We start from the raw sequence: 15,983 nt of genomic DNA on the forward strand, positions 1-15,983 counted from the left end.
CTCAGGGGGCAGGAGTGTATGGAGAGATGGACACAGGGAAGAGGTAACTATGGGGAGGAAGTGGGAGGGGAGCTGTTGCATTGTGGTAAACTGTGGTAAATGTCATGAGACAAAGTATATGTAAACTGCTGTATGGAAAGTGAATTTGCTCTGTAAATCTTCATCCAAATCACAATTAAAAAAAAAAAATTTTTTTTTTTAAAAAGAGTGTCGTATAACTTGCATCAACCCAGACAGTGACTATCCTCAGGGCACTTACCCTCTAGGAACTGACATAGAGCTTATGTTTCTAGGCCCCAAATTTGGGAACATGATGTCTAGAAAGAAAATAGAAGAGGGCAGATATGGAGCCTAGGCTCAGGTTTAGAAAGCCCACTAGAGCATTCGTTGCCTGGGTAACTTTTCTTTAGCTCAAGGGTCGGCAGACTACAGCCAGCAAGCCAAAATAGTTTCACCTCCTGTTTCTATACATAAATTTTTGTTAGAACACAACCAGGCCCATTCATTCATGTGTTATCGATGGCTGTTTTTGCACTACTACACTAAAGTTGAGTAGTTGCAACAGAAAGTATATGAGTTGGAAAATCTATAATATTTTCTGTTGACCCATTATAGAAAAAGTTTACCTGCCTGCCTCTACTGTAGCCCAGAACACCCACAACTATTTGTATTTGATGAGAAAAATAAGAAAAGAGATTGCTATATAATTCCCTCATGTTTAACTATGTGCTTTTCTAGGTAAGTCTGCCCAGAGGGCTAGTTGGCATTTGCTCAGTTTCTTTTGTTACTTTCTCAAAATATGAGGCAGAAATAATGGGATTTTATAGGAATTTACCTAGCATAATGGCATTTGTTTTACCCATCTGTGGAGATGATCCCAAGCTCATCCTAACATCACATTTTCTTCCTGGCCACCCCTACACATACACTGTGGTTTAATAATAAATAGTTCCATCTGCTTTATTCCTTCAGTCACTGCAAATATCCCCTTTAGGTATGAACTTAGGTTGAGTCAAGTATAGCCTAAGAAGAAAGGGGTGCCATCTTTCAAGGTGTAGGAGCCCAGGAGGATACTATTGCTTGATTCTTCACCTACCCCATACACAAGCACAGGCAGCCTTCTATTCCCGAACCTGTTGCCTGGAGCTGGTCAGCTCACAGTTCTGCCCCAGGAGCAGTGAAGCTAACCAGCCCAGCCCCTCCCAACCTCCAAGTGCTACCCACTGTGACAGGACAGTCCTGCAGAGGAAGACTTGGCTTTAGCTGGCATAGAGTATTCCAAATTAATACCAGTTATTCATAGAATCAAGCCCTTCAAGCCATCTTTACTGACAATTACCATCTGGGATCAATTTTTATCAATGACAAACTCTTTAAAATCCACCTCTTTATTTTGTAGAACAGTGGATATTGATTTCCTTTGTTGTTAATTGCTGTCAAGTTGATTATAGCTCATGGTGACCCTGTGTGTGTGTCAGTGTAGAACCATGCTTCATAGGATTTTCATGGCTGTGATCTTTCAGAGGAAGATTGCCACGCCTGTCTTCCAGGAAGCCTCTGGGTGACTTTTTGGTAGTAGTTGAGAGCTTAGCCATTTGCACTACCCACAGAAAACTAAACCCACTGACACTGGGTTGATCCCAACTCATAGTGATGCTATAGGACAGAGTAGAATTGCCCCATAGGGTTTCCAATGCTTTAGATCTTTATGAAAGCAGATTGCCTCATCTTTCTCCCAAAAGGTTGAACTACCAACCTCTTGGTTAGCAGTCCTATGCTTTAACTACTGAGCCCCAGCGCTCCTTTTGTACTATCCATGGACCTGTTATTGGTTTCCTAGAGCTGCCATAACAAAAGTACTACAAACCAAGTTTGTGGTAAGTTTTAAACTAAGTTTACAATATCAAGTTTTTCAACCAACTTTAAATTAACAAAATTTTATTCTCTCACACATTATGGAGGCTAGAATTTCAAAATTAAGGTATCAACACAGTTGGTTCCTTCTTGAGGCTCTGAGGGAGAGTCTGTTCCATGCCTCTCTCCTAGCTTCTGGTGGTTTTCCACAATCCGTGGTATTTCATGGCTTGTAGATGCATCATTCCAATCTCATATTCACCTTCCCTCTGTGTCTTTGTGTCTCAGTGTCTCTTTTTATGTCAACACCAGTCAGATGAAGGCCCACCCTACTCCAGTATGACTTCATATTAATGTGACTACTTAGATCTGCAAAGATCCTGTTTCCAAACAAGGTCATGTTCACAAGTATTGGGGGTTGGGATTTCAACATATCTTCTTGGGGAACACAATTCAATCTATAACAAACAGGTTGGGAGATATGGGAAGGAGTAGTATCCTGAGTTCTTGCTGAATTGCTCAAGGTAATAAATTATTTACTCCTCTTGAGACAAGAGTGGTGGGGGAACAAGGGAATACAGGGGTCAGATCAGCTTCTTAGTCTTGGTAACCTGAGCAGAGACCATTCCTGGAAAAATGACATCCACAGGTCACATTAAGACATATCCATTTCTGTTTTTCTCCCAGTTACCAGACCAGACTCTTCAGTCACCAGAAGTCATCTAGTAGTGAGAAAGGTACATTCTGGTCACACGGCTTAAATTTTTCCATCAGAATAGCTGGCGAAGGAAAGGCTGAGACTTGTCATGGTGGCAGAACATAGGTGGCAGAAAGAGTGATGTGCTGCCTCCTCCGTGACCATCTTCAGGGTCTGGGTGATGGCTATGTGTCCTTCACAAATGCCCTTTGCCCTCCATTCCTCTCCCTCTTCGTGGTTGTTTGCACCTCGCCCCTTGGAAACATGAAGCCCAGTAAAAGATTTGGGTGAGACATAGTGGACGGCCTTCAGAAAACTCTCCCCATCTGTTGTATAAGTCCCCTGCTCTCTGTCACAGCTCTTTGAATCTTTGCACAGCTGTTCTAGATACCTTCTCAATAAAAATCTACAGATGTCATTCCAGCCTTTGTTATTTTTTATTATTATTATTGCAGCATTCTTGCTGGATGCAGCTGTTAGAAAGAGCTGACCAATTTGAAGACATTGCCAATGTCAGTTTTTAAATGCTAGCACAGGCCAGGAAAGAGTAGAGAGAGCTGGAAATAGAATGTGACAATTATTTAATGAATCCTCCCTCCCTCCCCACTTCTTCCCCTTTTTTTATGTAGCTCAACGACTCGGCCAAGCAGCTTATTGAGATGGACAAGACATGCTTAGCGGCTGCATCTGGCTGCGATGCCTCCTTGCCCTCTGACCCCAGCGCGGTGGCCACTCTGGCCCCAAGTTCCACTTTAAGCAGCACAGGAGCAGTCAGTGCCTTTCAACGGCGTATTGATGGCAAGAAGAATGCCAAGAAACGCCACTCCTTCACTGCGCTCAGTGTGACGCACAAATCCTCCCAGGCCGTGAGCAATAGGCATTCCATGGAAATTAGCGCACCGGTTCTGATCAGCTCCAGCGATCCCCGGGCAGCAGCCAGAATCGGAGAGTTGGCTCACCTGTCATCCAGTGCTCCAGCCCAGGTAACAGTCACCTTGTGATGCCAGCCGGGGGTGTGGCAGGGATAGGAGCCCGCCCATTCTCTGTGCCCCAAGTCTGGGGCTTGGGACTCTGCTCCCTACAGGTTCTTTGCAGGCTCCATGCACACACAGTTCTTGAACTAAGATAAAGAAAGCCACAACTGAACTGCCCTTTCTAATGCCCTTTACATACGATTTCCTGACATTAGGGATTTCCCCTACACCTTGGTCTCCTTTTCTCCCTGCTACTGCCCAAAGTTAGCATGCAATAGTATTCTTAGTGGCAAGAAGTCCCTGGGTAGCTCAAACAGCTAAGTGCTTGGCTACTAACCAAAAAGTTGGTGGTTCAAATCCACCCAGAGGTGCCTTGCAATACAGGCCTGGTGATCTGCTTCTGAAAAGTCCAGCTTAACGACCCTCTGAAGCCGTTCTACTTTATACACATGGGGTCACTGTGAGGCAGAACTGACCCGATGGCAACTCATTTGTTTTGGTTTTATACCCGTAGTGATTCAGGAGATGGTTTAGGTGGGTATTAGATGTGATTTTTGGTGGTCTACAGGCACAGCATTTGAGTAACTGTTGAATCACCATGTGAAAAAGCTGTATTCCTTTCTCAGCTTGCATGCAGTCCTTCTGATTGTGACACAGAGAACATCTCTATTAGGTGCTAATATGTTTTCAACGGAGCTCTGGTAGCGTAGTGCCTAAGGCACTTGACTGCTCACCAGAAGGCTGGTGGTCTGGTTCAAACCTACCAGCCACTCCTCGGAAGGAAGGTTGGGCAATCTACTTCTGTAGTGATATTGCCTCAGAAACCCAAGGAGGGGTCGCTATAAGTCAGGGCTGACTTGACGGCATATAACAGCAACAACAAGTTTTCAGCATTCTCTAAGGCTCACTAACTTCTCTTTCAGCAAAGAGTAAAAGGTCCTGGGCTCAGGGTAGGAAGTAATAACATTGTTGAATACTTTAATTAATGTTATTTTTACAGTGCTTGTGTTTCTAGAAAATGATGCAGACTTCCATTTTCAGTAGTAATGTAAAGGTTGTTTGTTGATAAATTTAAGTCATCCAAATGAGGCATTTATAGAACAATATTAATAGTGAGAATGATGAAGAAGTAATATATATATATATATAAAGTAAATAATTATCTGTAGTTGTGGCAAAACCATCACAACCATATGCAAAGTACTAAAGCTTGAGAAAATGTATCCAGTCCAGCTTCTCTTTTACAAATGAAGAAACTAAGCTCCCAGAAGTAAGAGCTGTTCTCAGAGAACTCCCAGCAAGGAGGAGACATTGTTGCATCTGATAAGCCCATTGCCAGAGCCCAATGCAGTGCCCTCTTTCCGTGCACAAAGATTGAGAAGCAGGTAGAAGTCAGCTCATCTGGGTGTGGTCTCCCCTCCTCCAAATTTAACTTCACTCAGGACTGTGGCAGAGGTGCTAATGTGATGGTTCCCATTTCTTCTTCCTGCACACTCTATACCTTATCATCCAGTGTCTGATTTGTCAGCCTCCCTCCATGTTTCCTCTAGTGTTGCCTCTAACTGCCTCGATGCTTCTCGGAACAAGTTTTGTTTGGTGACAGTTTCTCTGAAGAGAGTGAAAGGGCCAATTTGGGTAAAAGCACCAATAAGCAATTGGCCAGGGGAGAACCATCATTTGAAAAATGCAGTGAACTCAAATAACTTTACAAAAAGAATTGCCTTTATTAAAAAAAAAAAAAATCTTAGAAAATGAGTTTTGTTTAGCTATGCTTTATCAGCCGTAAAATGCTGCCCCTACACTCTGGTGGTGTAGTGCCTAAGGCATTTGACTGCTAACCTGAAGGTTGGCAGTTCAAACCCACCAGCCACTCTGCAGAAGGAAAATAGGGCAAACTACTTCCATAAAGATTTATTGCCTCAGAAAGATGGGGCAATCTACTTCCATAGTGATACTGCCTTGGAAACCCAAGGAGGGTTGCTATGAGTCGGGTCCGACTTGACGGCACATAACAACAACCCAGTGGAGGACACTCTGAGTCATAATTGACTCCATGGCAGTGAGTTTGTTTTTACACACACAAACACACACACACACACACACACACACTATATCAACAGAGTCTGGGGAAGCAGTTTGGAGTGGACATGATGGTGTCCTGGGACTGTTTCAGCCACGTGGATGCAGCACTTCTGTTGGGACTGTGACTTGTGTGTCCTTTCTGTCCCTACATGGCCTCCTTCCACTGCTCTAGAGCTTCTAAGTTTTAAATAATGAAGAGGTCACATTTTCCCTTAGGTATACTCCTTACCTGCAACCTGAGACCAACATTCTGATTCTTCTAAAAACCCACCCACCTGACCTTGAGCCAAACTTTTTAAGTCGTTATTGACTACCTACTATTTTTAAGTTCCTATGAGAGGCACTGGGAACTCTGGTAGCATAGTGCCTAAGGCACTTGACTGCTAACCAGAAGGCTAGTGGTTCAAACCTACCAGCCACTCCTTGGAAGGAAGGTTGGGCAATCTACTTCCATAGCAGTACCACCTCGGAAACCCAAGGAGGGATCACTGTGAGTCGGGTCCGACTCAATGGCACATAACAACAACAACATGAGAGGCACCCACAACTCAGTAGTGTTCTAGAATGGCACTGCTCCCAACAAGCTTGCACAGTCTACGCTGGGATAAAAGTCAAGGAAACAGGTGACTCCAGGGACCTGTCTGCTTGTTATTTGCATTGAAGTCTTTTTTCCTGTGTCCCTTGTAGTCCATTATTGTCAAGCCCTGGAGATGCTGAGCAAGATAGTACAAAACAAACATTAAGTATACCTGGCATAGAAGCATGAAGAACATGAATGGAGTCTGCCCCTTTTTATCATTGGAAACTGCAGTGTGATTGTGGGTTCCAAACTAGAGTTGTTTTGTTTTGTTTTGTTTTTTCCCTGCTTTACAATCTGGGCAGCTAGCTATTGGCTTCTTCAGGTCAAATGAGTTATTATTGCTACCACCAGGATGATTTAGAAGTCTGGATTTTAAGTTGTGATTATGTTTATGGCTCTTCATTGTGCAGTTGGAGGGAAGTAAAGACAATTGAGAACATCTAAGACCGTAGGAGCATGTGGAGAGCAGCCCAAGGCCTTCATGCCACTGTTGCTCATGGCTAGTCCACTGCTGGGTAACATGAGCAGTTGAAAGTATCAGTGTTTTTGATCAGTGTGCTCTCACACAAGTTCAGTTCAGGGAGATGTTGTATGCAGGGTTGATGAGAGTATGAGAAGTAGTAGAAAGAGACAGAGGTGTTTAGCCATTAGTGCCCATCAGGCAATGGGCATATCAGTTTGGCCAAGTCTTTTATCTCCTTTCTCCTGAAGCAGCAGAAGTCACCAGTCACTGCAGTTGGAGGTTCCCAACAACCAGGAGTGGAAGGGGAGCAAGGAAAAGAGGGGAGTGACTATGTTCCTAATCAGCCAACAAGGGGGGCCCTTGGAGGCCAGTGTTCACCCTCCCAGTTATCTAGTCTCTACAGTCTATACTTTATGGATAGCTAGTTCAAAGCTCACCCTCCCCTAATGTGTCTGGGGGTTCTATAAAAGGAGGAAAGCAGGGACCTATGGGCACTAGAAGAGTGATGTTGTGCCCCTCTTTACTTGGAGCTCTGCACATGTAGGCCCTACTGCGTGCCAGCCTGGCATTATGATTAAGGGACTCTGTCCTTGAAGAAAAGAAAGGCCTAGTTGTCCTCAGTGTGCCTATATGCACACATTTTCCTCTGGTAGTAGCGGACAGTGAAGCAGCCAATCTTCCATGCCACACTCAAGGGCTCCATTGAGACTCATTATGCCCATTCAGATTGTAATACAGGTCATCTCAACTGAAAAGATTGATTCTTGGCCTCTTGAGACAAGGAAAGGAGATGGACATACGAAGTTCAGTCATCTAGAACCTGCTCCAGCTCTGGTCCTGCATGTGTACACACACCCTAAAAGTAAGCACTCAGATCTTCTTGGACCACAAGGAAGCAGAAGTTTTATAGGACTGTGGGCCACATGTCCTGTGCATATTTTCTCCTGGAGAATTGGTGTGACTGTCCTTATTGACAGTCACTGAACTCATGCTGAGCACTATACTGAGTTCTGTAGGACGTTCCAAACTGCAGTCCTTCTCTGTCTTGGAAAAGAAGCCAGCTGAGGTGGAGAAGAGGTGGCCTTGGCCTGGAGATGGTCCTAGAGTTCCAGCTCCCCAGACAAGCTGGTCTGGGTGATGTTGAGTCAGTGGCTTCCACTGAGTCACATCTGTAAAATGGGCTTTGATGGTGATTTATACTCCACAGGATGGTGGTATGATTAGAGGAGATTGTGGGTGTCAAAGCAAAAAAACCAAACTCACTGCCATCGAATCATTTCTGACTCATAGTGACCCCCATTGGGTTTCCAAGGCTATAAATATTTATGGAAGTAGATTGCCCAGTCTTCCTTCCGTGGAGCAGCTGGTGGGTTTGAACTGCTGACCTTCTGGTTAGCAGTCAAGTGCCTTATCCACTACACCACCAGAGCTCCAAATTGGAAAGGGCTACAAAAATACAAAATGCTATTATTATTATTTTATTTAGTTATTGTATTAAGGAAGATGAAATGAATGCAAAGTAAGCGCTCACATACCCAGACATACAGGCACAAAGCATCAATAGCTGATTTGCTCACCCAGTCTGAGTGGGAGGGGGATAGAGGCAGATATATGTATAAGACCCCTCAGCTAGCTGAGTAAAAGGCTCATCGATGCAACTGACTTTTCTCCCCTCTCTCTTTTGTGTTTCTTTAAAATAGAAAGGAAATGTGGGCACTGTGATTTCTTTAGAAACTTTTCTAAAATACAGTCTACTACATTCTGTCTACTTCTTAGACAGAAAGCATTGAGCATCATTAAGCCTGGAGACTCAGGGTCATCATTGCCTGTGTGAGTTACTGCCCTATCAGAACCCAGCAAGGCCCAGCCTAGAGACTCTAGGAGTGAGAGGTGCTGTCTGTCCAACACAGCACAGCTCTCCCGGTGTTCTGGCTTCTCAGAGCTCTCTCCAGTGCTGTGTCTGCACTTGGCTCCTCTGCGCTCTACTAATGAGCTGCCATCAGTGCCAACACTTGTGCTACCCATGTCTCTCCACCTTCTCTTCCTCTCTACTTATCTTACATTGTCTGTCTTTGCTTCTTATCACATCTCAGCTTTCTCCCCTAAGTGGCACATCTCACTCTCCAGTGAAAAAGTAAATTTAATTATTTCCATTCTACAGATGAGGAAACTGAGACCTAGAAGGTGAAAGTTACTCCTAAGTCCTGTGCCTGTGCTGTCTCCTCTCCCTGCCCTTCGCTCAGTGGTCCCACTGGTTGTCAGGAGCAATGTGCCATATGATTCCAAAATGTGGATGTTATTAACCCCACCTCACCTCCAGTTTCCTCTTCCATAAAATGGAAATAACTACATCTCCTGCACATGAGTGATTCAGGTCAAAGAAGACCCAAAAAACCCAACCAAACCCCGTTAATTCTGAGTTAATTCTGACTCATGGTGACCCTATAGGACCGAGTTGAACTGCCCCACAGGGTTTCCAAAGCTGTAAATCTTTATAGAAGCAGACTTCATCTTTCTCCTTCCGGGTGGATGGTGGGTTCGAACCACCGACCTTTTGGTTAGTAACTAAATGCCTTAACCAGCGCACCACCAAAGCTCAAAGGATAGAGTGCAAGAAAGTGTCAGCTTGAGTCTCAGCAGATCATGGTGCACAGTAAAGATGGGGCCTGCCTTTCTCCTTTCCTTTCTCTTTTAGACAGTTACCAGGCACAATAAATATAGGGCAAATCTAGGTCCAGGATCCCCTTCTCACTAGCTCTGCCACCATAGGAAAGTTACTTAAGCCCTCTGAGCCATACTTTTGTAACCTGGCACTATAGAGTTGCAGTTAAGAGTGTGGCCTCCACAGCCAGACTGTCAGGGTACATAAATTGCCCTTGACATGAGTAACCCTGGGAAAGATGCTTCACCTCTTCTCTGGGAGCCCCAGTTGCCTTATCTATTAAATGGAGTGATAATAGCACCTCCCCGAAAAGATTTGTTGTAAGGATGAAATGAACCTCTACAAGTCAACTCCTTAGAACAAGGCTGGCCTCTCTTCAGTCAGTGCTTATTAAATGTTGACTGTGATTGTTCTTTCTGCCGATCAGTTGGATGAATCACCAGTCCTAAGCCCATCAGCCACTCCTCGGAAGGAAGGTTGGGCAACCTACTTCCATAGTGATACTGCCTCAGAAACCTAAGGAGGGGTCGCTATGAGCCGGGTCCGACTGGACAGCACATAACAACATAACAACAACAACACAAGATGTCAGGGCAAAGGCACCTCATCTATTTCTGTAATTGCTCTCAGCTCCAAGATGCTCTCTCTGGTTTGGTGCTGCGTTGGATAGTGGAGGTTCTGAAAGACTGATGGTGGATAAAGGGTGGATAGGGCTAAAACCAGAGTCCCTGGATGGCACCAAAGGTTAAGCACTCAGCTGCTAACCATAAAGGTTTGTGGTTCAAATCCACCCACAAGTGATCTACTTCTGAAAAAACAGTCCCTGAAAACTCTATGGAGCAAAGTTCTCTGACACAAATGAGGTCGCCGTGAGTGGAAATTAGCTCGATGCCAGCTGGTTTGGTTTTAGGGCTGATACCACGTGCAGTTTAACCTTCTATTGCAGAACCCTGTGTTTGAGTAGAACAAGGGATCACGTGCCCTCCCGACTGCCAGTAGCTCCAGGCTTAAGTGAACATCAGTGCCAGGCTGTCTGTGGTCCCACCAGTCCCCAGCCTTGTTAATCCTTTCTTTGAGGATCTCATCTGTTAACCACTGCAGTGGTTCCCAACCTTGGCCACAGTTTGTTATCATCTGGAGGAAAACTGAACAGATTTCCCCTGGAACAACCCTCTTGCCTCCCTCCCTTGCCCTGTAATTCTGATATAATCTGTTGGGAAGTGACCTGGATTTGGAAACTGCCCCAGGGGATCCTAATGTGAGGCAAGGGTTGAGAACTGCTGATCCACCTGATAGAGATTAGCAACGCTTCTTTCAGGTTCCAGGCTTTACCGCAGTGCATGCTTGAACCCAAGCCCTGTGTCACATAGAGAGTGTAGTTCTTTGTGTACCTAGAACTGAGGGATTTTCCCAGGACACAGGACTTTTAGTTTTAAAACAGGAACAGCTAGTCACCCTAGATCATTTTTCTTTCCACCTACTGAGCTTGAAAGAAAGATGTTTTAAGGCTTTTGGGGGCATGGGGATGTCTTGCATGTCCTCTTTGTGCCAGACTCTGTGTTGGGTGCCAAAGAAGAACAGGCACTCAGGCGTGGCTCCTTGTCCTGAAAGACCCAAAATCTGGTGGGAAAGCTGTAAACAAAAGGGCCATTCAGCATTGCTTGAGGCCAGTGCTATCAATCCTGGCTGCTAGTGGCATCGGGGAGGCCTTTAAAACATTCCAATCCCAGAACACATCCCAGATCAATGAAATCAGAATCTCAGCAGGGAGAGAGGGGCTGAGCGTGATGTATCTGCTTCATTTGCTGCAGTGCTGTGTAACAAATACCTCAGTGTGCATAGAACCAGCAACTTTATTCCTCCACTGGGGACCGTAGGTTGGCTGGGCTGGGTTCCAGGGCAGGTTCTGGTCTGCTCCATGTATCTCATTTGGGGCCCAGATGAAGAGCCCCTGGAGTATGTTGGAATATGGTAGGCTGCCACCCTTGCCCACTTTCCTTTGATTAAAGCAAGTGACATGGAAAAGCCCAATATCAATGGGAAGGAAAACATATTCCTCTTACGGAGGTTGAGAAGGAGTAAATATTTGCTAGAAAATAACCTAATGAGCCCCATTGGAGTTTTTATAGCTCCCCAGGTAATTCTACTGTGCAGTAGGATGGAGTACCACGCTTTAGGCCAAGGGTTAGCAAATTATGGTGGGGGCTGGGGAGGGCTGCTTTTGTACAACTTGGTGGTAAGAATAATTTTTACATTTTTAAAGGGTTGTTAAAAATAAAAAAAGGAAGAAGGATGGGAAGGGGAAGAGGAAGAAGCAAAAAAAGAGACTATACATGGCTCTAAAAGCCTAAAACCAGAACCTGTCTGGTTCTTTACAGAAAACACTTTCTGACCTGTGCTGTAGACTAAAGCTTTGTTGCTGTTGAACTGAAAAGGAAGAGAAAGTTAAATAGTAATTATGTAAGGTTAGCTAAAGATCTCAATTTGAGAGAAGAGAGTCCTTACACACAACGGCGGTGGGGGGAGGGTGCTTTGACTTTCAGGCTTGGAGCTCTGATGGTGTAGTGGTTAAGGCATTTGGCTGCTAATCAAACTCTCTGTAGTTTGAACCCACCAGCCGCTCCACAGAACAAAGATGAGAATCTGCTTCTGTAAAGATGTACAGCTTTGGAAACCCCATGGGGGTCACTATGAGTCAGAATCTACTTGATGGCAGTGAGTGAGAATTTCATGACCTTCCAGAGTCCAACACCTTGTATGGCTGTGGGGGAGGGAAGGTAGAAGATTTGAGGAGATTCTAGAATTAGTGCTCTCTTTCTTCCTTTGGAGTATTCCCCGGGACAGCAACCTGATCTCATAGAGGTTCTTATGCATCAAATAACCACATCAGAAAATCCGTAGGTTCCAGACGTAGGATTTCAGTGATTTGTTCTAGAGTCAAGAGCGTAGGAAAGAAGGCGCAGCAGGGAACACCATCCTTTGGTGGTACAGTTAATGAGCTCAGCTATTAACCAAGGGGTTAGAGGTTCAAGTGCACCCAGAGGTGCCCCAGAAGAGAGAGTCAGCACTCTACTTCTGAAAGATCACGGTCAGTGAAAACTCTGTGGAGGAAGCACAGTTGTACTCTGACACACATGAGGTTGCCGTGAGTCAGAATCAACTCAACAGTAATTGGTTTTGAGAGTTATTTGTACTTTTTTTTTTTTTTTTTAAGCAGGGAACTAGCAGGAATGTTTGCTGATGCCAGTGATGGGGGCCGCAAAATCAGTCAAGGTGGAGAAGGAATTGCCTCTGTCTGAGGGGCTTCTGCTGCTGTCTGGCAGCACCATGAGAACTGCAGGGAGACAGTGGAGACGCAGCCCTGAACAGTATACTGGCGGTGCAGGAGAAGGCCGAAAGACCATTTACCCTTCTCCACTCTGGTTTATCTGGTCTTAGTGCTGGTGAAAAGGCCCTGTCTTGCTCTTCCTTTACTACTAAAGGGCTTCTACTTTCTTACATTGGATGCACTCAGCTCTTTGCAATCTGACCTCTACCTCCACCCCTGCTGCTGAAATTGTCCTGGCCAAGGTCACTAATGTCCAGGTCCAGAGTCTGTTACTCCGTCTTCCTCCTTGACATCTTGGCAGCATTTGGTGAGATGCTTTCCTGACTCTCTCCTCCTTTTGCTTCTGTGATGTACTCTTCCAGTTCCAAGCACTTTTTATTGCCTTTTACAGTGGAACCACTTTCTCTCACCCCTCACAGAAATACTGATGCTCTCTCTTGGGTTAATTGCTTGGCTCTTTTCTTTTTCCATCTTGTACACACTCACATCTGTTCCCATAGCTCCAATCACAACTAAACTCCGAAGTGTCTGCACTCTGGCCTCTAATACCTTTTCTGAACTTACATTTTTTCTTTCTGCTACCAGATGCCTTCACCTGTAGAAGTACCCCAATTTCAAAATATGCCAGAAGAGAATTATTCTTTCCCTTCTTTCTCAAACCTATTTCCTCTTCTTTATTCCATTCATATCTCAATGAGTGACACCACCGTCCTCAAATTCCCTAAGTGAAGTGATCTCTGTGAGAAAATATCTGCATTTTTAGAAGTGGGATGATGCCTGAATATTCTCTCCCTCCTCTCCTCTGATAACCTTCCCTCCCCTATCAGAAATTTGACACGTGAGCGCTACTTTATTATTCAGGAGCAACTGAGCTAACCCTATGACCTCTCCAAATAGCAAGAGAAATAATTCATAAGGGTGCAAATGTAAGCAAGCTGGGCCATCTGAGGCTCAGCCTGACCACATACCACTGGGAGTCCCAGTGGTGGACACCTAGTAGCTGTGTCCTCCTCCACAGCCCGTCCATGGAAATCTGGAGCCCATAGGAAGTCAGGAAAAGGCCAAAGTTGGCCTGGTGAGGAATGCCACATGGCCTCTCAGGTCCTATGTTGTTTTACATATAAGACTATTCAGAACATAATGCTGCTGGAATGGGTCACATTAACCACCAAAGGAAAAAACTCATGTATATTGAACCCCACCTATAACACAGAGATCAGGAAAACCTTGAAGTATTGGAAATGGCTGTCTGCTGAAGGTGACTGCAAAGGAAGAACAGACACCTTTAAAAAAATGAAATCAGTCAAAAAAGAGTATGTCATTTATATTATGTTTGTTCTTGAACTACTTGTATGAAGCACGTTGGTTTTATAGGGTAAAGTGTAAAATTCTTGCCTTTCGAAGCCTGAGACCCAGGTTGGATTCCAGGCCAATGCACCTCACACATAGCCACCCCCCATCTGTTACTGGATGCTTGTTTGTTACTATGATGCTTTGCAATTTTCAGCGGAGCTTCCAGACTGAGATGGAGTAGGAAGAAAGGTCTGGCAATCTACTTCTGAAAATCAGCCAGTGAAAACCCTACAGATCACGACAGTCTGGCCTGCAACTGATGGTGAGGACGGCACAGGGCTGGGCAGCATTTGTTTCTTAGGGGCCTCCAGGAGCCAGGCTGCTAACTACATCACATTTAGGGGGGACACCCTCAGGTAGGGCTCTGGAGCGGTGTGTATGAAGTGCCCGGGCTCTAACACAGCTCCTCTCCTTGTCCAGCTAAGAGCAAGCCTGCCCTTTCACCAAGACATCAGTATATGCCTCAGCTTCAAAGAGCACAATGGTTTACAAATCAACTTCTAATAAACAAAAGCCCTTGAGATTAGAAAATGCCCTTTAAAATCAATGAAAAGGGAAGTGTTTGATATTCAGTGGGGAGAACATCAAAAGAGAATATTTCTCAAATGTCTTCCCTGTGTCTGAGAAGTAAATTAGAAGAAGTCTGCTTAGAAGCTCTTGGGGCATCTTTAAAATTCATCACCATCCAGCCATAGAAGGTGGCCTGTGTTTTTCTTTTTAAGTGCAGCTCTTTTTGTTTGCAGGGTCTTATCTCTGCCACAGGACGGATGCACTAAGCTGAAGGAAGTGCAGGGGGAAAAGCTGAAGCAACTGAAATATGACTTCATTTCTCCAGCCTCTGGCAGTTTAGAGACTCATTTAGTCAGCTGCTTATCTGTTCTGCACCCCCTGGGTCCAATACAAAGTCCCAGGCTGTGCCGAGGATGGTACTCACCTGCAAAGGACAGGCTGTGCAGATGGTGAGCACCTGGGCTTATTCTTAGCATGTTCAGGAAGTTATCATTTTAATTACATACCTTATAAGGAGATTTGTATGTATGTGTGTGTGTCTACTTATTAGGCATGTTTATATATATATATGTATATATCAACTGAACCTAGGATGGTTAAAAAAAATCCCATTGTGAGGATCTTGTGCAAAAAAAAAAACACTTCTTTCCACAAATCTGGAAATAGCTGTATCTCCTTGAGTTACCAACCATTGCCTTTAAGGTGTAGACTGAGAACACCTTGGTTGCTTGTTGATGTCTTTGCTCCATTTCCATTGACAATCAAGTTTTCATCAATAGCATCTAGTGCAAAATGCCTTTCTTTTCTGCTATAATGACATAGGAACCACACCTGCAGGTTTCTGTCTGTGCCTCTGAACTGTTCATTGGCTGAGGAAGGGAGGAATAAGTCAGGGAAGGGCTCTGGCATTTCCTTGCCATTTACTAAGTTCTCTGGAGCTCTGGATGGGTATATGCTGGCTCCAGAGATGTGAGATGAGCTGGTCGTACCTTCATTTCTCCCTCTCTTAAGTTTATTAAGCTCATTGGTGTTAAAGAGACACCCTTTGTAGATGCAAGGAGACATTAATAATGAATACTAACCTCTAGGGCACATATGGACCACCAAGAGACGTGAACATAAATCCATGTCATGTTGTTTGTTGTTGTTAGGTGCCATAGAGTCATTTCCAACTCATAGTGACCCCATGCACAGCAGAACGAAACACTGCCTGATCCCGCGCCAGCTCCGTGATCCCTGCTATACTTGAGCCCATTGTCGCAGCCACCATGCCAATCCATCTCCTCGAAGGCCTTCCCCTCTTTCATCGACCCTCCACCTTACCAAGCATGACATCCTTCTCCCGGGAATGGTCCCCTCTAACAACATGACCAAAGTAGGTGAGACGAAGTCTGGCCCTTCTCTCTTCCAAGGAGCATTCTGGCTGCACTTCCTCCAGGACAGATCTGTTAGTTCTTTTAGCAGTCCATGGTACTTTCAG

The 15,983-nt window shown here is 44.8% G+C and overlaps 1 protein-coding gene across 1 annotated transcript in view; it reads left to right on the forward strand.

Annotated features, from left to right (window-relative positions):
• Window positions 1–15,983, forward strand: part of SH3RF3 (SH3 domain containing ring finger 3) — a 643,685-nt gene that overhangs the window by 482,200 nt on the left and 145,502 nt on the right. The window contains exon 4 of the mRNA XM_007942370.1: window positions 3,181–3,534. Coding sequence (XP_007940561.1) covers window positions 3,181–3,534 — 354 coding nt within the window. The remainder of the gene's footprint in view (window positions 1–3,180; window positions 3,535–15,983) is intronic.

This window comes from Orycteropus afer, unplaced genomic scaffold, assembly GCF_000298275.1.
Source record: "Orycteropus afer afer isolate SDZICR_OR568_19922 unplaced genomic scaffold, OryAfe1.0 scaffold00089, whole genome shotgun sequence".
NCBI lineage: Eukaryota > Metazoa > Chordata > Mammalia > Tubulidentata > Orycteropodidae > Orycteropus > Orycteropus afer.